The sequence below is a fragment of the Myotis daubentonii genome, chromosome 11 (assembly GCF_963259705.1).
Source record: "Myotis daubentonii chromosome 11, mMyoDau2.1, whole genome shotgun sequence".
Classification (NCBI taxonomy): Eukaryota; Metazoa; Chordata; class Mammalia; order Chiroptera; family Vespertilionidae; genus Myotis; species Myotis daubentonii.
The window spans coordinates 30,396,481-30,415,736 of NC_081850.1; the positions used below are offsets into that span (position 1 = coordinate 30,396,481).

Consider the following 19,256-nt stretch of genomic DNA (forward strand, 5'->3'; position numbering starts at 1 on the left):
GAAACACAGAAATGAGGAAGGAGAGTATTTTATGAAAGTTTACATTTCTTTGGTCTTGCTAATTTGGCTTTCAGATTCTCTGCTTTTCCTTCTTTTAAAAAAGAAGATATTCTTGGAAGCATGGCTTACAATGTTGCTTCATAAAATGTGTGCCGCCACTATTAGCAACTTAATGAAGTAATATATTACCTGTTTAATTTTTAATGAGAAATCATTCATTCATCACATGTTGTCATTGAGGTGGTAAAGGCTTGCATTTGTAAAGTGCTTTACACTGAACTGAAGATACTAGGGGGGGTTCATTTAAGCCTCACCGTCACCCTGTGCGGTGGGCGTCCTTCTCCCCACTTACAGATGAATTAAAGTGAGGCCCAGAGAGTCTGAGCAGGCTGGCCAAGGTCATAGAGAGAGTTGATGCTGAGAGTTGATAGTGCTGTTTAGAAGGACAGGGCACACAGTAACTGATGGAACCTTCATAGGAAGAGTGCCTTGCATTATAAAGCTGAGGAAGCATCAAGAGGAACTACCTTGCCCTGGTGACGCCATAGCAGAATCAGAAAGGCAGATCTGAATGCAGGTTGTCTGGCCCTAGAGCAGCGGTTGCCAAACTTTCGGACCTCACGGACCACCAATGGTCCACGGACCACCGGTTGGCGACCGCTGCTCTAGAGCACACATGTGGATCCACGGCCATAGAATTCATTGGCCAAGCAAGGAATTGGCCAAACTGCTAGACCATCGAGCACCCCACAGCAAGGAGGCATTGACAGGACTGGCCCAGGCAAATGTTAATACCAGGAGCAGCCAGGCATGTGCGCATGGCCACCGATCATGGAAACGTGTGAGTGTCACTCAGCAGTTTGCCATGAGAATTTAGATGAGAGGTAAAGGGAGAGGCTCCCCACAGGTCAGCATTATCACCTGCCCCTTTACACATGAGGAAAATGAGGCTTATGATAATTCAGTAACTTTTCTGACAGCACAGAGCTAAAAAGGTGGAAAAACCTTAATTTAAACGTGGAAACCAGAAAAACCATTCAACCTGCTTTGGTTTGTCTATGTTAAAATTAATTTTACTTAAACGATATATACCCAAATGACTATAGGGTATAGTAGGAAAAAAAAAAAGCTATGAAAAGAACAGCATTCTTTATTAGAATCTGAGATGGAGTTTGACCTCCCAGTAAAATAACGAGTTTGAGAATGTTAATGCAGGCTGCTGATACAAAAAGCCCGGCTGAATTTGAAGTGGGACCGCCACCAAGGCCAGAGCTTAGCTTCCCGTATAATTATGTGAAGCTGGGCCCCTTGATGATAACATATTAAATAGAATTAGTAAAACTTTACTTAATATAATTAAAATTCTGAAGGTTAGATTTAACTTATCTAATTAAATCTAATATAGTGGGAAAACGCAGCTTACTTTGTAAGTAGTCAAGGGCTTTCTAAATATATTTATTCTGAGGTTATTTATTTGCCTATTAGCTAAAGTCATTGTTGAAAAGGGTGTTTTGAGCCTAAAATGGAGTCAGACAGGCAAAGCAGAGTGTGGAGTTTAATTTCACTCGTTTATAAGCTGACCTAATTCTAAAAGCAATTTTTTTTTTTTCATTTTAAAAAAGTTTTTTTTTAGATCATATGGTTTGGCCGGAGACTGAACAATAGGGCTCTAAACCAGTGGTTCTCAACCTTCTGGCCCTTTAAATACAGTTCCTCATGTTGAGACCCAACCATAAAATTATTTTCATTGCTACTTCATAACTGTAATGTTGCTACTGTTGTGAATCGTAATGTAAATATCTGATATGCAGGATGGTCTTAGGCGACCCCTGTGTAGGGTTGTTAGACCACCAAAGGGGTCACGACCCACAGGTTGAGAACCACTGCTCTAAACTCTATAGTGATAGAATGTTAGGAGAGGAAGGAACAATCCAGATATGTGACAATGGGATAAGCCTGGCGTGGTGACAGTTGAGAAGGGAGGTGTGAACAGTAGGGAAAGGTTTGGAAGCCATAGGATTTGGTCGTAGGTTGGGCAGGAGAGGAGAGAATGAGAACAGATTGTTAATGGGAAACACCTAGGTTAGAGCTTGTTCCACAAAAAGGATCCTGGTTGTTATTGGAAGAGGATTTATTTTGGAGGCATTTTTTTTGTTTGCTTTAATCACAGTAAATTTGAAGTACTTTTGTGACATAGAAATGGAGACCTAAAGTTGGAATTGGATGAACCTGACGTGCTCAGAGGAGCATTCTGGCTGAAGATGTGAGTCTGTAAATCGTTTGCATGCAGGTAATAAATGTTGCTCTGTGCTGGAATGAGATGACAGAGGGAGAGGAGTGGAAAGGAGTCCTTGGCCAGAGCCTAGAGGAACTCTATCATTTAATTGCTGGGTAACAGATGATAAATCCTGCTAGGGAAACAAGGGTAATGTGCGGAGGAATATAACTATAGAACCAGGAGAGTTAGATACACAGAAAACACTGAGAGGGTCTTATCGACATTGTCAGATTCTGCTAAGAGATCAAGAAAGAAGAGGGTCAAAAATTCTCCTTTTCATGTAACATGATTGAGGTCACCGAACACCTTGGCAAGGGCAGGGAGGTGGGCTAATGAGGCAGGAGCCTCGTTAACCAGAAAGTGAATGGAAGGTAAAGAAATGGAGAACGCCAAGAACAGACAGCGCGTCTCAGAATTTGGACAGTACGGGGTAGGAGGGAGAAGGAATGATGACTGGAACGGGATGTGGTTTGCTTTATTTTTAAATGGCAGATATTTATATAAGGTTGGAAGCAAATGTATAGGATCCAATGAGGTGGGAGAAGCTGAGGTATGCATATATGAGAACGAGAAGAGGTGTGATATACAGCAGTGAATTTCAACCGCTGTGCTGTGGATGCTGATGTGCCACAAGAATTTTTAAAACATGCAATACCCGACTCTTTAGGCAGGGGCACTGACCTCTTTTCCCTTAGATTATCAAATAGCATGACAACAGCCAACACAACAATAGCCACCTGGTGTAAATGAATGAAAAAAAAAAGTATATATATTTTTGTCAGATTATATATATTTTTTTGGTGTGCTGCAGTTTTAGTAATTAGTTTATGTGTACCATGAGAAGAAAAAGGTTGAAAATCGCTAGCATATGGTAAACTTCCTCAGAGTGAAATGATGGAAACCAGTGCAAGAAAGAGTGCTTGGCCTTAAAACATAGAGCCAGTCCTCCTGATCCACCCGAAGGAAAGATTTTGGTTGTGTACAGACCTAGGTAGGCTTGCAGTCTGGTAGACAGATGTGGAGGGAATTATTGTCTGAATGCTCTTATTCTCTCTGTATATTAGTGATAAGGCCATCTTCTAGTGGGAAGATAAGGAGGTTTAAGGTTTGAGGCCAGGGGAGAAAGTTTGAAAATGTTATCATGTAAAATTGAAGGTCTGGGCAACTAAAGAAGTTGTGGTCTATTTCCAGGCAGTATTGAGGGCTGGAGTTCGCTGATTATGAATTTATGGCATCCTTCTGCCCTATGCGTTATTTCTCAGGCTGTGTTCAGCTCCTTGGATTCAGGCACAGAGAAAGGCTATCGCAGATTTCAGCCATGGTAGAGTGGAGGATGTTGGCTTTTGAAAGGCAGAGCTCAATGATCTGAGAGCCGTGGTGTTTCATGGGCCAGTCCTAGAAAAGAAACCCCAAGTCCTAACCCTGAGGTTCATGGGTGGGGAGGAGGAATGAATAAACAGCCATCACATGAAACTTCAAGGGAAGCAGTATATTCTGGGGAAATCTAGGTTTCAGGAAAAGCAACCACATGGGTGTTTACAAAACCACAGTTGCAGAGAACAAAGTTGAAATGTATGAACTTAGACCCAGGCGAGACATTCTGTAACATGGAGTTCCAAACTCGCAACACTCCACGCCATTTCTTTCACCGGACAAGAGTCGCTATGAGCCTGGCCAGAGTGGTTCAGTTGGATGAGCATTGTCCCATGCACCAGGAGGCCACCAGTTCCATTCTGGTCCGGGCACATGCCTGGGTTGGGGACTGGATCGCTGGTAGGGGCATGCAGGAGGCAGCTGATCTATGCTTCTCTCTCATCAATGTTTCTCTCTCTCTCTCTCTCCCTCTCCCTTCCTTTCTCTGAAAGCAGTAAAAACATTTTTAAAAAATAATGCAATTTTAAAAAGAGAGAGAGAGAAGGGAGATGCTTTGAAGCAGGCTCCACTGTGACTGTTGTAGATGAATGCTTCAGAGATCAGTGGAGATCATATCCAGCCACACAATTAATTACTAAGTGGGGAGAGGAGCTGTACAATTCTTATCCCAACTGCAAGTAATATGAATAGTTGGGAAGTGCTGCAGAAGAATGAATTCCTTTTTTTCATGTACAAGATTGGCAACTCGAAGTATGAAAGCAGAAAGAAAAATTAATAGAATTTATCAGCTTCACCTTGATTTGCATGATTCTGAACGAGGACAATGGGAGCTCTGTGACAATGTGCATTATCGTCGCTTTAGGCAAAGAGAACCTGTCCTGACTGTGCATGATTGGTAGAGAAATGCAGGAGGTTCCCTGACAAGTGTGTTTATCAAGCACATCTGCAGCGTTATTTCCTACGCTCGGTTGCATCCCCTGTCATTCCCCTCAGTGCTCATTTAACATGATGGACTTGTTTGGCAAATCCTTCAGGTGGTGGGACGACCGGGAGAGTAGGAAGCTTACTCTGGGTCATTAAAAATAAAAGGCACTACCCTCTCACACACGCCAACTCTTCATTCTCCTCCCCCTCCTGGATCATCATGATTATTTGTAGGAAAGAAAATGAATGGCTGAGTGATGTGATCTTGTGAGTCTGTTGATAGCTGCTCAGAGCACCATGGAGAGAGGGCTCAGGTATAGTCATAGAATTCTCGATTAGAGAGAAAGAAGTTTGTCAACTTCTTGAAACTGCATCTCAGGGAATTTCACTGTGTCCTACTGAATAGGGTAGTTGAGGTGCACCTCTCCCACCCTGATGGTCAGTATCAGCCAGAAGCAGGTGGCATCCATTTAGTGCAGTATGCCACACACTATGCTAAGTGCTTTGTATAAATTTGCTTGTATTTCCCCCAAAATAAAAAGTCTGGTATTATTTTAATTTCTTTTTTATCTTTTTATTTAATTTATTTGGGTGACACTGGTTAACAAAATTATACAGGTTTCAGGTGCACAATTCCATAACACATTACCTGTATACTGTATTCTTTGTGCTCCCCACCCCAAGTCACATTTTTTCAGAATATACAGCTGAGATTCAGGGATGTTACATGACCAGCCCGAGATCACACAGCATACTGGTGACAGAGCCCGAATTCTGGGCCATAGAGATCTCCAGATGCCACATTCTGTATAGGAATGCTCTAGAATGGTACCATCCAACAAATATAACGAGAGCCACATGTGAGATTTTTAAATTTTCTAGCCGCTACGGGAGAAGTACAAAGAAAGAGGTGAAACTAATTTTTTATTTGACCCAGCGTATCCAGAATATTATCATTTTGACATATGATGACTATTAAAAATTATTACTGAGATACTTACATTCATTTTCCATATTAAGTCTTTAAATCCATGTCTTTTATATTTGAGAGCAAACCTCACTTCAGACTAGCCACATTCCCAGTGCTCCACAGCCACATAGGCTACTGGTTACCGCACGGGACATTTCTGGAAACGGTGTTCTTTACCAAGGAGGGTGTGCTGAGCTGATTGCAGGCTTTGCTTTGAGATCAGTGGGAAGCGGCCTTTGGTGTGTGCTATTGGCCTCTGTGATACGTTAGTGCCCTTCCCCTGCGTGGCAGCCTTCTCTTCTGAAAGTATATGTGTGTTTTCAAAATAAATCTCCACAAAATATATGGAGTCCTTAGTATTATGTGACACAGAGGGGGAGTTTGGGGGTGGGGGTGGGGGGAAACTATTGCTAAGATTAAGATATACATATATTTGTATCCCTCTACTATCTGCTTTAACTGGGGCCGCAATTTTACCAATTTGTCTTTTTGTCTATTATAGGATTTGTGAGGGGGCAAAATGAAATGATGCATTTAATATAATACCTGGGCAGTAGGAAGTGATGAATGTGTTAGCCATTATTGCAAAGTCATTGTATACTTACTACTGCAGATTGATATTAACTAGTTCCTAACCATGAATACAAGGGCAGAGTATAGACTATATGGAAGTTACAATTTTATTTTATTTTATTTACAAATAGCCTACATCTATATGTGACAGGTAACTTTAAACATTACTTAAATTTTAGTCAGCTATTCTCATTTGGAGAACTCAGTTACTTTCGCCTCTTCCTACAGATGTATTACATTGAGATCTATGTTGAAGGCCCTTAGATAGTGGTTGTCTCCAAATTTCTGCCACACTTACCTTTAGGTTTACCATGTAATAGTTAGAAAGGGGAGCTTTTTTAATATCTTCATATAATTGTTATAAGATTGATTATGAGTAATTTTTCTGCTTTTAACTTTTTTTAGGGGTATGTAAATAAAATTATCAGAATATAAGCATGGTATAAACTAAGAGTATTTTTTTTACACATTTCCCTTTTTAAAAGTTATCTTCTAAATTGCCATCATAGAAAATATTTGGTTCAGCAGCTTGTATTAGTCAATTTCAGTACATCAGCCTTGTATGTGTCCAGCACCAGGGTCCTAACAAAGTATTCCCATCCTGTTTATGACACTAATAAAGAGCAGCCAACCATGGTGATCTAACCATATAAGCTCATTGAAGTCACACATAAATATCTACACATGTTGTTTTTAAAATTGAAGGAACAGGTGGTTATTTGTCATTGATGGACAAGTTCCTCCATCTCCGTAATTTGCCTTCTGTCTCAATCACTGGTCTGTGGAAGACTTAAGATATATCCATTTACTTTTCTCCCTGAACTAACTTATTTATGTCTACCGATTCTCGTGCAGAGGTTACTACATAATAATTGTGCCTTTGAAGAAATCTCGTGGGAAATTTATCAAGCCATGGGAGAGTCCAGATGAAATGGAATTAGATGAGGTAAGTGTGTCTTTGTTGGCAGTGTCTTTCACTGGTTCTTTAATTTATTAAACATTCTCCTCCTCTCTACAGAGTCCTTTCAGCATCCAATCCAGTTGCTGACTTCTGCATGGCTGGTCAGCTGGCTGTTCTGATAGTTCAGTGCTATGGGTGTGTTAACCTCTAGGGATCACAACAAAGAGCCTTTTGCTTTAATTAAAAAACATTAAGCTGCAATAAAGCTTACAACTTGTCTAATCTTCGTTGGCTTTAGTATTTTGCCCCTTGCCCTTTGTAAAACATGATGCAGAGGTGTAAAAGGTGAGTGAATTGTCAGCAAAGGCTTCATCACCAATGTTATGAATTCCAAAGTCCCCTTCATTAATGCAATGGTAGCTGCAGCTGTTACAGAAATGTTAAATTGCATTTTGCAGCAGAATTCCACATTTGACCCACTATAGATCCTTGACCAGTTTCTCACAGAATTGTGCTGATTAGCATATGTTTGCCTTATCCTGTATTCTGTAGGATATCAGAATCAAAATCACACTTAACCACAGGGGCAGGCAACAACAAAAATCACAAAATTTTGATCCAAGGAAGAAAATAGTGCTAAAAATAGAGCAGATATTAAATGAGTATTATTTTAATTTCTGAAATCATACCACAAGAGTGAGTACATTTTAATTTATACTCCTTTTGCAGGAAGAACATTTGGTTGTTGTTCTTTAAGTTAGCATGAAGTTGTCCACAGTACCTAATTATTATATACCTCTAGTGAGATGAAAAAGCTGTGCTCAGAAGTATTAAGCCAGATTTCCCAGAAGGCCACAGCAAGTTAATGGTTGGGGTTCAGATTTGAAATCTAAGAGAGACTTTGCTAATTTCATGTGATGCTGGTTTGAATCAGTTCAGAAGGCAAGTAAAAAGGCTACCATTTGGGGGAATGGGAGATTTTAATTTATTGAGATTATTTACAACATCGGCCCTATATTATCACCCAACCTGTAATTTCTAGGTATTTTCCCTACCTCAAATTAGTTTAAATGGAGCAAGGAAAAGCAGAAATTCCCTAGCTGCATTCCAGGCAAGTGATGTTTATTTCATACATGTCTGCACTATGGAGGCAGTGATCTGACAGGTGAGGGCTGGTAGCTGCTTTAGGCAGACATATGTCATCTCTAGACTTGGGTTCATCATCATCCACTTCATGTATCTGAGTTAAACTCAAGTGGAGAAGGGGAGATGAGTTCAAGGTTAGGATTATGCTTTTGTGTCACTGTTTAGTGATTAGATGAGCATTGGAGGAGTATAAATTGAGACATCATTTGAATAATGTCAAATAATTTGTTATAAATCTTATTCTTTTCTGTTGATAATAAAGGAACAAATCATTTTCCCATGATGTTAGAGGAATAGTTATCCTTCGTCTGAATGTGGAAAATGGTCAGCTGGTCTTCTGTCAACATTATGAATCAGTTAATCCTGAGATATTCTTTACTATTTTTTATCAATTCTCAGATGAATTATAAAATTCAGTTGGATTTGGATTTAAAATGCAAAGATGATTTATAGAATCTTTGAGTCTTTCTACTTTTTTTTTAGTTTTCAAGGAATTAAGATCCAGGCCAACAAGGACATCAAATACTTTTAATTTTTTATTTTCCAAAATGTATTGGGGGGGTGACATTGGTTAATGGGAACGTATAGGTATCAAGTCTGCATTTCTATAATTCATTATCTGTATGTTATAAATAATAAGATTTCCTTATAGATGGAGCCATTGGGTGATAAGTCATATGAAGCTGATTCTCTTTTACGGCCAGGTTCCAACCTCCAGAATGCACAGCAATGCTAATGGATTGAAGAATAGTGCTATATGACATTGAACTTTCTTGCAATTAAACTCTATGGGTCTGTGCCGCTGATTCCCATAACAAAGGGTCATTTTAATCATCCCACACATTGTGGTACATTAATCTGTATAATAGTTTGATAAAGAACATTTATTAATTCAAAATGTGGGGGTCAGGATGGGTTGTTACCCACTTTTCTTACTGATATAATTGAGACCACATTGTAGAATTAATGGTGGAAGAAATAAGATATGCATTGACTGGAAAATGAAAATTATTTCTGATAAAAAAAACACACACCAAAGCCCTTGATATATCTTCTGGAATTACCTCCAATACATCTTGTAACTACCGTGGAGGGGAGCAAATGAAAGCAGGCTGCAACCTCCTCTATGCTCACTCATTCCGTTTCTGATCCCTGCAGAAAGTTTTTCATTTTTTTTCCTACCATGGATAATAAAAGCATTGTAGTAATTTTATCTATATCTTAGTATTGCCAGGTTTGACAAAGCAGTATTCCTCTCTTAAATGTATTTGACCAAGTGATTTTCTTAGAACAGTGTATAATTCAAATTGTTCAAACAAACAATATTAATAAATAGATTGGTGGCCTAAGGGGAGTTCCAGCGTATGCCTCACATCTAGGCCCATAAAAAACGAAAAGAAGCTTTCTAAACAGGTTTACTCTAAATGTTATTTTTTTGAGAACATGTGTCCTTGTTTGGGGACAGTTTCCCCATAATAAATTTATAGAGTCGGAACTCCTATTGTCAAAGTCAGACTGGGCAGAGTAGAAATTGATAGTCAAAATGGACTTGGGCAGAATGAGTCCTAAAATGAGAGTTACATTTCATTCAGGGCAGGTCTTGGAATATATCATAAGCTTTTCATTGCATTGTACTTTAAAAGCTTGCTGTAAAATAATGTGCTTATTTGTGGTTTTAACTCCAGCATACTCCTACTGGCTAACTCCAGTGCCATCTAAGCATACATGACTCGTTTAAAGTATAACACAGGAAGCATCCTGCAGAGATTAGAGCAACCTGCAGGGACAGAGTTGATTTTTCCAGGTTTGACCTTAATGAATGGCCACATTGGCTCTAAAGAGCACCAATCGCACACACTTTGTTTCCTAACATACCTCCTCAAAACCGTCTAAAGAAGCCCTAGCAAAAGGTATTCATGGGGATGACAGTGATATGGATGAATGATGACAGTTGCCTACATCTAAAATATAAAGAAAATCAAGGTAGGGTTTGACCAGTGAAGTAGAAGAAGGGAGCAGTTACATAAACAACTGATGGTGAATGTTTCTGATTAACCAACTTCAAAAAGCTGTTCAGCTCCTCTGCAGTGCGTTTGTCCTTCTCCGCATCATGGACCGTCATTTACTGCCTATCAGCAATAACCTTTGCAATGACTTTTCAACTGTAGCATTAAGTATATGGTCTAGGGATTTTTTAAAATAACATGTAGAAAGAATCCAGGAAAAAGAAATCTAAATACACACTAACATGTGATAATGAAAGCAGATGTACAATACTTATATTTGTCTAAATACAGACTGAGTTAAAACAATTTAGATGATCAATTTACCTTAATTGTTGGGTTTATTTCCTTGATGTTGTGCAACTAATAAGTAAACAAAAGTATGGTTTAAAAATCTCCTACATGTAATTTCATTTTATTTCACCAATTGAGTCCAATTATATATTGCCACTTCCTATTATGCCTCAGTTACCTCATTTATCAAGTGGAGACAATACTAGCCTAAATTATAGGTTTATTATAAGGAGTAAATTAACTAATACAACATGTTTAGGCTCTGAAAGCAGTGCCTAGTAAGTGCTTAATAAATATTAGCTAGTGTCATTTTCATCATCTAAATTTGACAACAGAATTGAAAGATACTACCAGGTTTCTGGCCTTGATTTACTATAACCCAAACGGTGCATAATTGATTAGTATACCTGAATTTATCATTATCATCAGATGGTCAAAATTTGCTAAACAGCTAATGAAACTATCATCAAGTTGGGTTATTATTGTTTACATTTCTTTCTCTATTTCCCTCTTTTTTTTTAGCGGCTTAAATCTAATATGGTTTTCATAAAATAGCCTATATTTCTTTTTTTAAAAAATATATTTCATTGATTTCTTACAGAGAGGAAGGGAGAGGGATAGAGAGTTAGAAACACCGATGAGAGAAACATCGACCAGCCGCCTTCTGCACACTCCCTACAGGAGATGTGCCCGCAACCAAGGTACATGCCCTTGACTGGAATCGAACCTGGGACCCAGGAGTCCACAGGCCAACGCTCTATCCACTGAGCCAAACCAGTTAGGGCAAGTAGCCTATATTTCATGTAATTCTAATTATATCAATAAACTCAAATTTCACAGAAAATGTGAGAATATTGTAAGTGAAAAGTTATTCAAAAATAACAGCACAGATTATATAACCAAGAGACTTTTTCACACTTCTTTAGGTTATCATTTTAAACCAGCAGAGCACACTTTAAATTCTGTGTAGAAGAGACTATAGTTTACTACCAGTTCCTGACATAAAGGTTTGGTGTTTGTCATATGTACAACCTGCAGCGGTTATTATCACGGAAGTCTGGCCTTGCTTATGCTAGGGTCTCTTTCCACTAAGTAGATATCATTAGTTTGGTTTTTACTATTATTGTTTCTACTAGAGGCCCAATGCACAAAATTTGTGCAAGGGTAGGCCTTCCTTCCCCTGGCTTCCCTTGCAGCCCCTGCTTTGTCCTGAAAGACATCCGGTCTAATTAGCATATTACCCTTTTATTATCATAGAATAGATTTTTAAAAACAAGAGTAGACAGTAATTTTGTCATTAAGTTTTTATAAGTACCTAAATTAAAGAGCAAATCAAGCTGGAAGTTGTTCAATAAATAACAATATCTATTTATTCTTGTCAGTTAAAAGTCAGGCATCAGATTTTATTCCTGCAGATTTGAGGGAATTTGCATCCTATAAATGATCTCACTATTAAAAACAATCTGAAATGGCACTAATCTCTCTGAAAAAATTAGTAAATTGAAAGTTTAGGTGGCTTTATCTGAGTTTAGTACTTGTTTCATAAGTAACAGTACAGCCCAAATTGGCAAGCTTTTATGACTCAAGCTGGCTTTTTCTTTAGACAAGCTCTAATGTACTCTTGCGTTTTGAAAAGATTTCACTGGGGCGGACAATGATAGGAGACACCACTAAAGGACCTAATTGTCTTATGTCTGTAGCCAGGGCCTTGCCATAGCAGGCCAGTTTCTTACCTTGACAGGAAGACACGCATTTGCAAGAGAGAACTGAGGTTCTAGGGATGCTGATGTGCTTCATGAAGAGTGAACAAGTGGCCCTTGGGCTGGTCCCAGTCCTGAACTAACTTCTCCCGTGAAACTACCATCAACTTGGCTTATTATTGTTTACATTTCTTTCTCTATTTCCCACTTTTTTTTTTTTTTAGCTGCTTAAAGAGATATCCAGGAAACGCAGAAGCCTCCGTTACGGGAGAGAAGTTGAATTAAAGCCATATATAGCCGCTCACTTTGATGTCCTGCCCACGGAGTTCACCCTGGGAGATGACAAACATTATGGAGGATTTACCAACAAGCAACTCCAAAGTGGTCAAGAATATGTCTTCTTTGTGTTAGCAGTGATGGAGCACGCGGAGTCTGTAAGTTAACTGTGTTGGCATCTGCAGGGTGTTCCCCAAAAATGTATACTCACTTTGAATGATTACAAAGTCAGGGTTTATTAACATACAGTTCATTTTCAAAATTTAGAAGAATTTACAGAAATGAACAATTTTATTTTTTTTTATTTTTTTATTTTTTTGGTCAATGCCTGTTTTCAAACTGATGACCATTCTGGTCCAGGCACTGCTGGTAATGTGAAGCAATGGAATCATAAACATCAAGAATCATTCCATTAGGTATTTGTGCGCCCTCTGTTCGTCGACTGTTGCCGATTTTGTACTGTACACTTTATCTTTTATGTATTACAATTAAAAAAATGTCTAGTGGCACTTTAGGATGAATTTTCTTTGTTCAGAGCTTAGTCTGGCTTCACTCATTATATCAAATCAGTTAAACCTCAAAAGGAGTCAACATTAAGTGAATTATCTGTGTTAAAGTGTGTATACATTTTTGGGGGGATACCATCTATTTCTTATGGAATTCTATACATTTTCGCCCGAACCTGGTTATTCGGGGATGCGTAGGTACTAGTATATCCATCCTAATTATTTCCATGAGCTGTTGTTAACGCGGTAACAGCAGCCTGCTGTGGGAACACTGCTGGGTCATCTGCTTGAGCTTTCCTTACAAACAGGGCCGTGTCTCTAGCAGGGAGCTTCGGGGACTTCTAATCTATGAAGTGCCAGATGGTTCAGGCATGGTTCCCGGGACCTTTCCATGGGACACATGTATTGACAGGAGGGTGACAGCCATTCGTCCTCACATATCCTTCCTCATCCTTTTAAAATGGCTGTTATTTTAAGAAAATCTGGTATAATACCTAGTAGACACCAGCCTGTATGATTACAGTAGGAGCAAGCTCTGCATTTACACACGGGGTATTTGCAGGTATCTGAACATATTAGCAGGGGGTGATTGTATTTACTCTCCTATGACTGCCAGAGAGCCCACAGCGCTCTCTATCCCAATTCATAGGGAAGCTCAGTCTAGGAAAAGGCAGGCCCAGCCAGCTTCTTTCATTGCAGCAGTTTACCAGTGACTTTATCAGAGAAAAGCCCGAAAGTTAGAAAATAAGTCAATAAAACTGAGAATTCGAATGTACTCTAAATAATGAGTTGTCTTCTTTTATGTAATTCATTTTGCTCTTATGTCATTGTATGCTTCAGTTGTTTTGAATGTTAAATAGAGAGAAAGAGGAGATGGGAAGGGGGTGGCTCTTGAAGTGGCAGTTCACATTTAATATACTTATTCTAAACTGTGTCTTTCAATGCCTGTTTTCAAACTGATGACCATTCTGGTCCAGGCACTGCTGGTAATGTGAAGCAATGGGATCATAAACATCAAGAATCATTTCATTAGGTATTTGTGTGCCCTCTGTTCATCGATTAGGGCCTAACACTGACAGGTGTGGCAACTCCATTGAGCCAGTCACTACTGTATAAGACCCCTGAGATTTCTCCACATCAGGTGTGAGCATGTGCAGCAGGGCTTCTCTTCAAATGACTGAAGGGTTCCCCCCGTGGAAAATCAAAACACAAAGGCAGCCTTTCTGTCTGGTTTACCTTTGTGCACAGAATGTCATTTGAAAACAAAGCGACGGGCTTCCTGGAATTTTAATGCACGGCTATGCTTCCTCTCTCTAGTTGAAGGTTCTAAGGCAGTACATCAAGGGAATAGAATGTTGAAATCATCTTTTCAATTTTTTAAAAAGGACTCATAGATATTTGAAAGTAATTTTCTTTAAATAGCTCTAGGATGTTTCGGAAAGGAAATCAGACCATTGAGGTAGATCAGAGAATCCAGCAAACAGGAGAAATCTCATGAGATCATTAGGCCGTTAGTACCACAGTCAGAGCTCTGATTTCTAGTGTCTCCTAGATGTTTTTACTAGTCTTCAAATGCATCACCATTGATGAAGCATCTGCACCTCCTGTGTGTGTCAACACACTGTTTCATTCATTATGTCATTAGCATTTTCCCCAAATATGTTATCTGAATTGTCCGTTTTCTTCTTCATCTTTCTCAGTGGTGCTCTCAAAGCTAACAGCATGGCTTTTATGTTTCATATATATTTTCAGGCTAGCCTTTACTTAATAGAAGAGACTCGTATTCAGTTAGTGTAATGTTAGGAGTGATACCGCCCTTTTGTAAGGCTCTAATTTTAGGAATGATTGTTAATCCACCTAATCCCTACCAAGGGTAGACTGATAATTTGCATAGAGAAAATGTCCCCCTTGAACAAGACAGAAACTCTACCTCACTCCATTGATTTATATCCAGATCATAGTTGGATGGGTGCAAAATGACCACAGGTTTGGTCTTTTCTGGTACCCCCACACACTGAACAAATTCTGCCTTTCACAAGGCTGGTGTCATTATATGGTTTTGTTTTCCTTTGACTTTACACATCACTGGTTCCTGAGCTATGTGCCTTGGGGAAAACCTCTGCTTAGATTTCCATCTTGGCTCACCAATATTATTATCTCAAAGGCTCTTGGTAAAGAATTTCAAGTCAGAGAGCTCTCTTACCTTTGTCTGCCCAACAGTTAGAGTCTGACCAACAAATGGAGAGGGGAAAGTGTGAACCAAAACAATTATACGCATGTGAAGAATCATGCTTCTTGGATATTTAGTGTATTTGTCAAGTCCTTTGTGTAAATCTTTATGCTGTACATATCTTTTTCTTACCTGCTTCTGAGAAGATTGTAAATATACTGAGTAGTTGTCTTTTTTGATGCATTAGAAATCTCCTAGTCCTGTTGATATCTTTTCTGAGCACAGTGAGGAGAATGTTAAGGGAAACTAGTTAACAAACACGTAGTGGGCATGTGGAAACCCGGCTGGACTGCTCAACTTATCGCACTTAAACTGAGAATTGATGTCTTTAACCAAATTTTTAAAATGCATCTTAAAAATTTAAATATATTTACTGATCCTGGAATAAATGAGCATATTATTTTATACCTTGTTAATGACAGCCATTTGAACAGGTGAACATTTTATTTTAGTCAACAAGGATTTGTTGGGAACTCACCATTGCAAAGTTGTGGGCTAGCTGCTTTAAGTAGCTACACAAATAGTATGTAATCCCTGTCTTCCAGAAGTTTATAGTTTCACTTTAGAAAAGAAGACATATGCACAGATTTTTTTAAAAAATGCCATTAAAAAGGACTGGCAAAAATTTTAAAAATGATTATTTCCTACAATTATGGAATAATTGGTTATTTTCAATTAAGGAAAGTTAGCTTCATGGAAGGCAGTATTTAAGCAGAGCCTTGAAAATTAGTTTGACTTCGGAACTAAATGTTGTGGAACTTGTGAGAGGGTTAAAGAGAGAGAATAGAGCATGTGGGGAGTAGAAACAAGAAGTTCGCTGTGACGGAATATGTTGTATGTCGTAAGGAAGTTTAAAACAAATTGTGAAGTCTCTTAAGGACCATGCTAAGATGTCTAGGTTTTATTCAGGAATCGCCTGAGAGCCTCCTAAAGGTTTCATAGCTGTGGTTTAGGAGAATTACCCTACTGGCAGTAGAGACTGTTAAAGGAAGGAAGAAATTCTTGGTATGATTTGAATGAGTAAGAATGAGGTCGTGAAGAAGAGTGGTACTCATGAGACTGGAAAGAAAGTGGATGGACTTGGGGGGGCATAGATCATATAAAATCAGCAGTGTTTCATTCCTAGCTATTGAGAGGGTGAGAGAAAAAGGCAGGTCAGAAGGAGCGTATGCCTGGGAAGTAGGGAAGTAACACACATGCAATTCTTAACTTGGGGATTCATTTCGGAATCTCTAGAAAGCATTGGAAATGAAGGTCTGGAACTCAGCAGAGATTCCAAGTTTAGGAACATTAGAGAGAAAGTAATCTGCATAGAGGTTGGTATTTAAGGCTGGGGATGACCTGGCCAGCTAAGGGAGAGGAAGAGAGACTAGCAGAAAATAAAATGTAAGAATGCTGGCATGGAATGGATGCAGAGGAATTAACTCAGTTGGCAAGGTTAGGAAGGGACTAGATGAGTACAGAATGAAGAGAACCAGAGGAGGGAGTTTTAAAGAAGGCTTGATCAACTGTAGCACATCTGGAAAAGATGTCGGGAAGGGTAAGAAATGAATAATGACAATTTGATTTGGCAAATAATTGACTCGGACCAATGATGGAGTGAGAAGAGATGAGAAGCGAGTGGTAGGAGAGAAGGGGCAGCCGTTTAGACGTGGGTCTCTATTGGAAAAGGAAAAGATAAGGCCTTAAAAGGGGGCAGAGTTAAGAGAACAATTTTAATATAGGCTAAAATAGGGCAGGAAAATATGATAAAAGCTAAATTCATAGACGCTCAGTCCTTTCTTTCACTGAGTAACTATTTTTTTTCCAAATTCATTAAGGAAAAATTAACATATATAATTATGTATATGTTTAAAGTGTACAAAATGATGATTTGATATCCACATACATTGTGGGGTGGTTACCAAGATCAAGATAATTAGCACATCTATACATCTATCATCTCACATAGTATCTTTTCTTTTGAATGGGGTGAGAATGCTTAAGATCTACTCTCAACAAATTTCAAGCATATAATACTGTATTATTAGCTATAGTTACCAGGCAGTACATAGATCCTAGAACTTATTCTTCTTATCACTGAAGGTTTGTATCCTGTGACCTACATCTCCCCATTCCTCCCGCCAGCCTTTGGCAATCACCATTCTATCCGCTGCCCTTGGAATGACTTATCCATGCTGTTGCAAATGGCAGGTTTTCCTTTTTTGTGGCTGCATACTATTTCATTGTACATGCATATGTGTGTGTGTGTGTGTGTGTGTGTGTGTGTACAGATTTTTTTTTCATTCAGCCAATTAAGGGCTCTTAGGCTGTTTCCATATCTTAGATATTGTGAATAATGCTGCAGTGAACACAGGTGTGCATATACTTTTTTGAGATGGTGATTTCATTTCCCTTGAATATATACCCAGGAATGGGATTGCTGGATTGTGTGATTGTTCTATTTTCAATGTGTTGAGGAGCCAGTATACTATTTTTCTCATAAGGGCTGTACCAATTTCCATTCCCCCCAGCACTGTATAAGGGTTCCCTTTTTCTGTATCAGTTGGAAACAATCACAGTTGCTGTAATAAAATTGAATGGGAACTGCTAAATCCTTTTAAGTTGTAAAAATTCTATGTTCTGGAAAGCCATAGCATCAGTTTCATACATCTTGCATCTATAATTTGGACATTGGACCTCTCTTCCAAAGTTGTAGACTTTGTCCATTATTCGGCCTCTATTTCCTAACTAATATACATTAAGTATTAAGGATGACTTACGTAATTTAACATTTAATTAAATAGTAATATTTTGCTCTATAAATGTTTAGTTTATAAATGTGGTCTCCTTAACTGAGTGAATGTCTTGAGAGCTGGAGTTAATTATTCCTGTTGATTTTCACATAGCATGGAACACGTTGGCACACTGGTTAATTACTAGTACCATACTTCATAAATCACTTAATATGCCATAGATAGACCCCAATGAAAAAGTATATCTGGAGTAATTTATACTATCTAACATGATTTTATGATAAAATACTTCACCATATAAGGAAATTTAAATTGCCAAGCCTCTTTACTCCCCCTCTTTCCGTCCTCCCCTTTTCCTCTCCCCTCTCTTCCTTTTTATTTACTAACATTGTTTCACACACTATCAAATCCACTATCTCAGATTTTTGCCTCTTTTAATGCAAAAGATATACACCAGGAAGACATTAGCTGGTAACTAACATAGACTCTGTTTTTCCTCAGAAGATGTATGCAACCAGCCCCTACTCCGACCCTGTTGTGTCAATGGATCTGGATCCACAGCCAATCACCGATGAAGAAGAAGGCTTAATCTGGGTTGTAGGCCCTGTCCTTGCGGTGGTCTTTATCATCTGCATTGTTATAGCCATTCTTCTTTATAAAAGGTAGGTGTGCCCAATATTTCTATTGTGATCTTGAGGGCTCTCTTATATTTGAAGACTTAATAATCCTTCTGCGGTCATTATGTGGTTGATTTTAGTAGAAATACTTCACTGTAGCTCCACGAATCATTGGAATGTGGTTGCATTAGAGTTAGAACGGAATGTAAAAACTACACGATTTGTAATCCCATTCGGTGTGTGCGGTATAGACGTTGTTGCCCAGCATGCCCGAGTCCTAGCCTCTGTCTCCTGAGTGTTTCATGCAGTATGAGCACTGTGCATGACATTTGAGACACTAGCACATTCACAGGTAGATGATTACACACAAGCTTGCATTTGATTGTTTTAAATGATTAATTGCTCGGTTTCAGCATGGTTCCTGAAACTACAGATGTGCACATCTGTGTCCATTTCAGAGCTGACATTGCACGTTGTGCTGAGATTTTTTCCTGTAGCTGTTTCTCAGAACTCAGCCAGGGAGCAAGCATTTGAGGACTAGAGGAGGCACATAACCTTTTTCCCTGCTGCTTTTCTTCTAACCCCTATTCCACATTTTCAATACTGAATCCTCACTTGTGTCCAAAGAGGACTGTGAAGTACCATTTTCTTTTTATAAAAATAACCTCAGTTTTATACTCCCAAATATCAGTCTGTGTTAGTGTCTCTGATTACAACTAGGGCACAAAC

The 19,256-nt window shown here is 38.8% G+C and overlaps 1 protein-coding gene across 12 annotated transcripts in view; it reads left to right on the forward strand.

Moving 5' to 3' along the window:
- The window catches only part of PTPRD (protein tyrosine phosphatase receptor type D), a 506,304-nt gene that overhangs the window by 346,585 nt on the left and 140,463 nt on the right, over nucleotides 1-19,256 (forward strand). For 8 of the 12 annotated variants that reach the window (XM_059656670.1, XM_059656671.1, XM_059656675.1 and 5 more), the window contains 3 exons: nucleotides 6,975-7,065; nucleotides 12,388-12,597; nucleotides 18,412-18,572. In XM_059656670.1, coding sequence (XP_059512653.1) covers nucleotides 6,975-7,065; nucleotides 12,388-12,597; nucleotides 18,412-18,572 — 462 coding nt within the window. The remainder of the gene's footprint in view (nucleotides 1-6,974; nucleotides 7,066-12,387; nucleotides 12,598-18,411; nucleotides 18,573-19,256) is intronic. The other 4 variants (XM_059656673.1, XM_059656681.1, XM_059656680.1 and 1 more) reach the window with 1 other exon arrangement.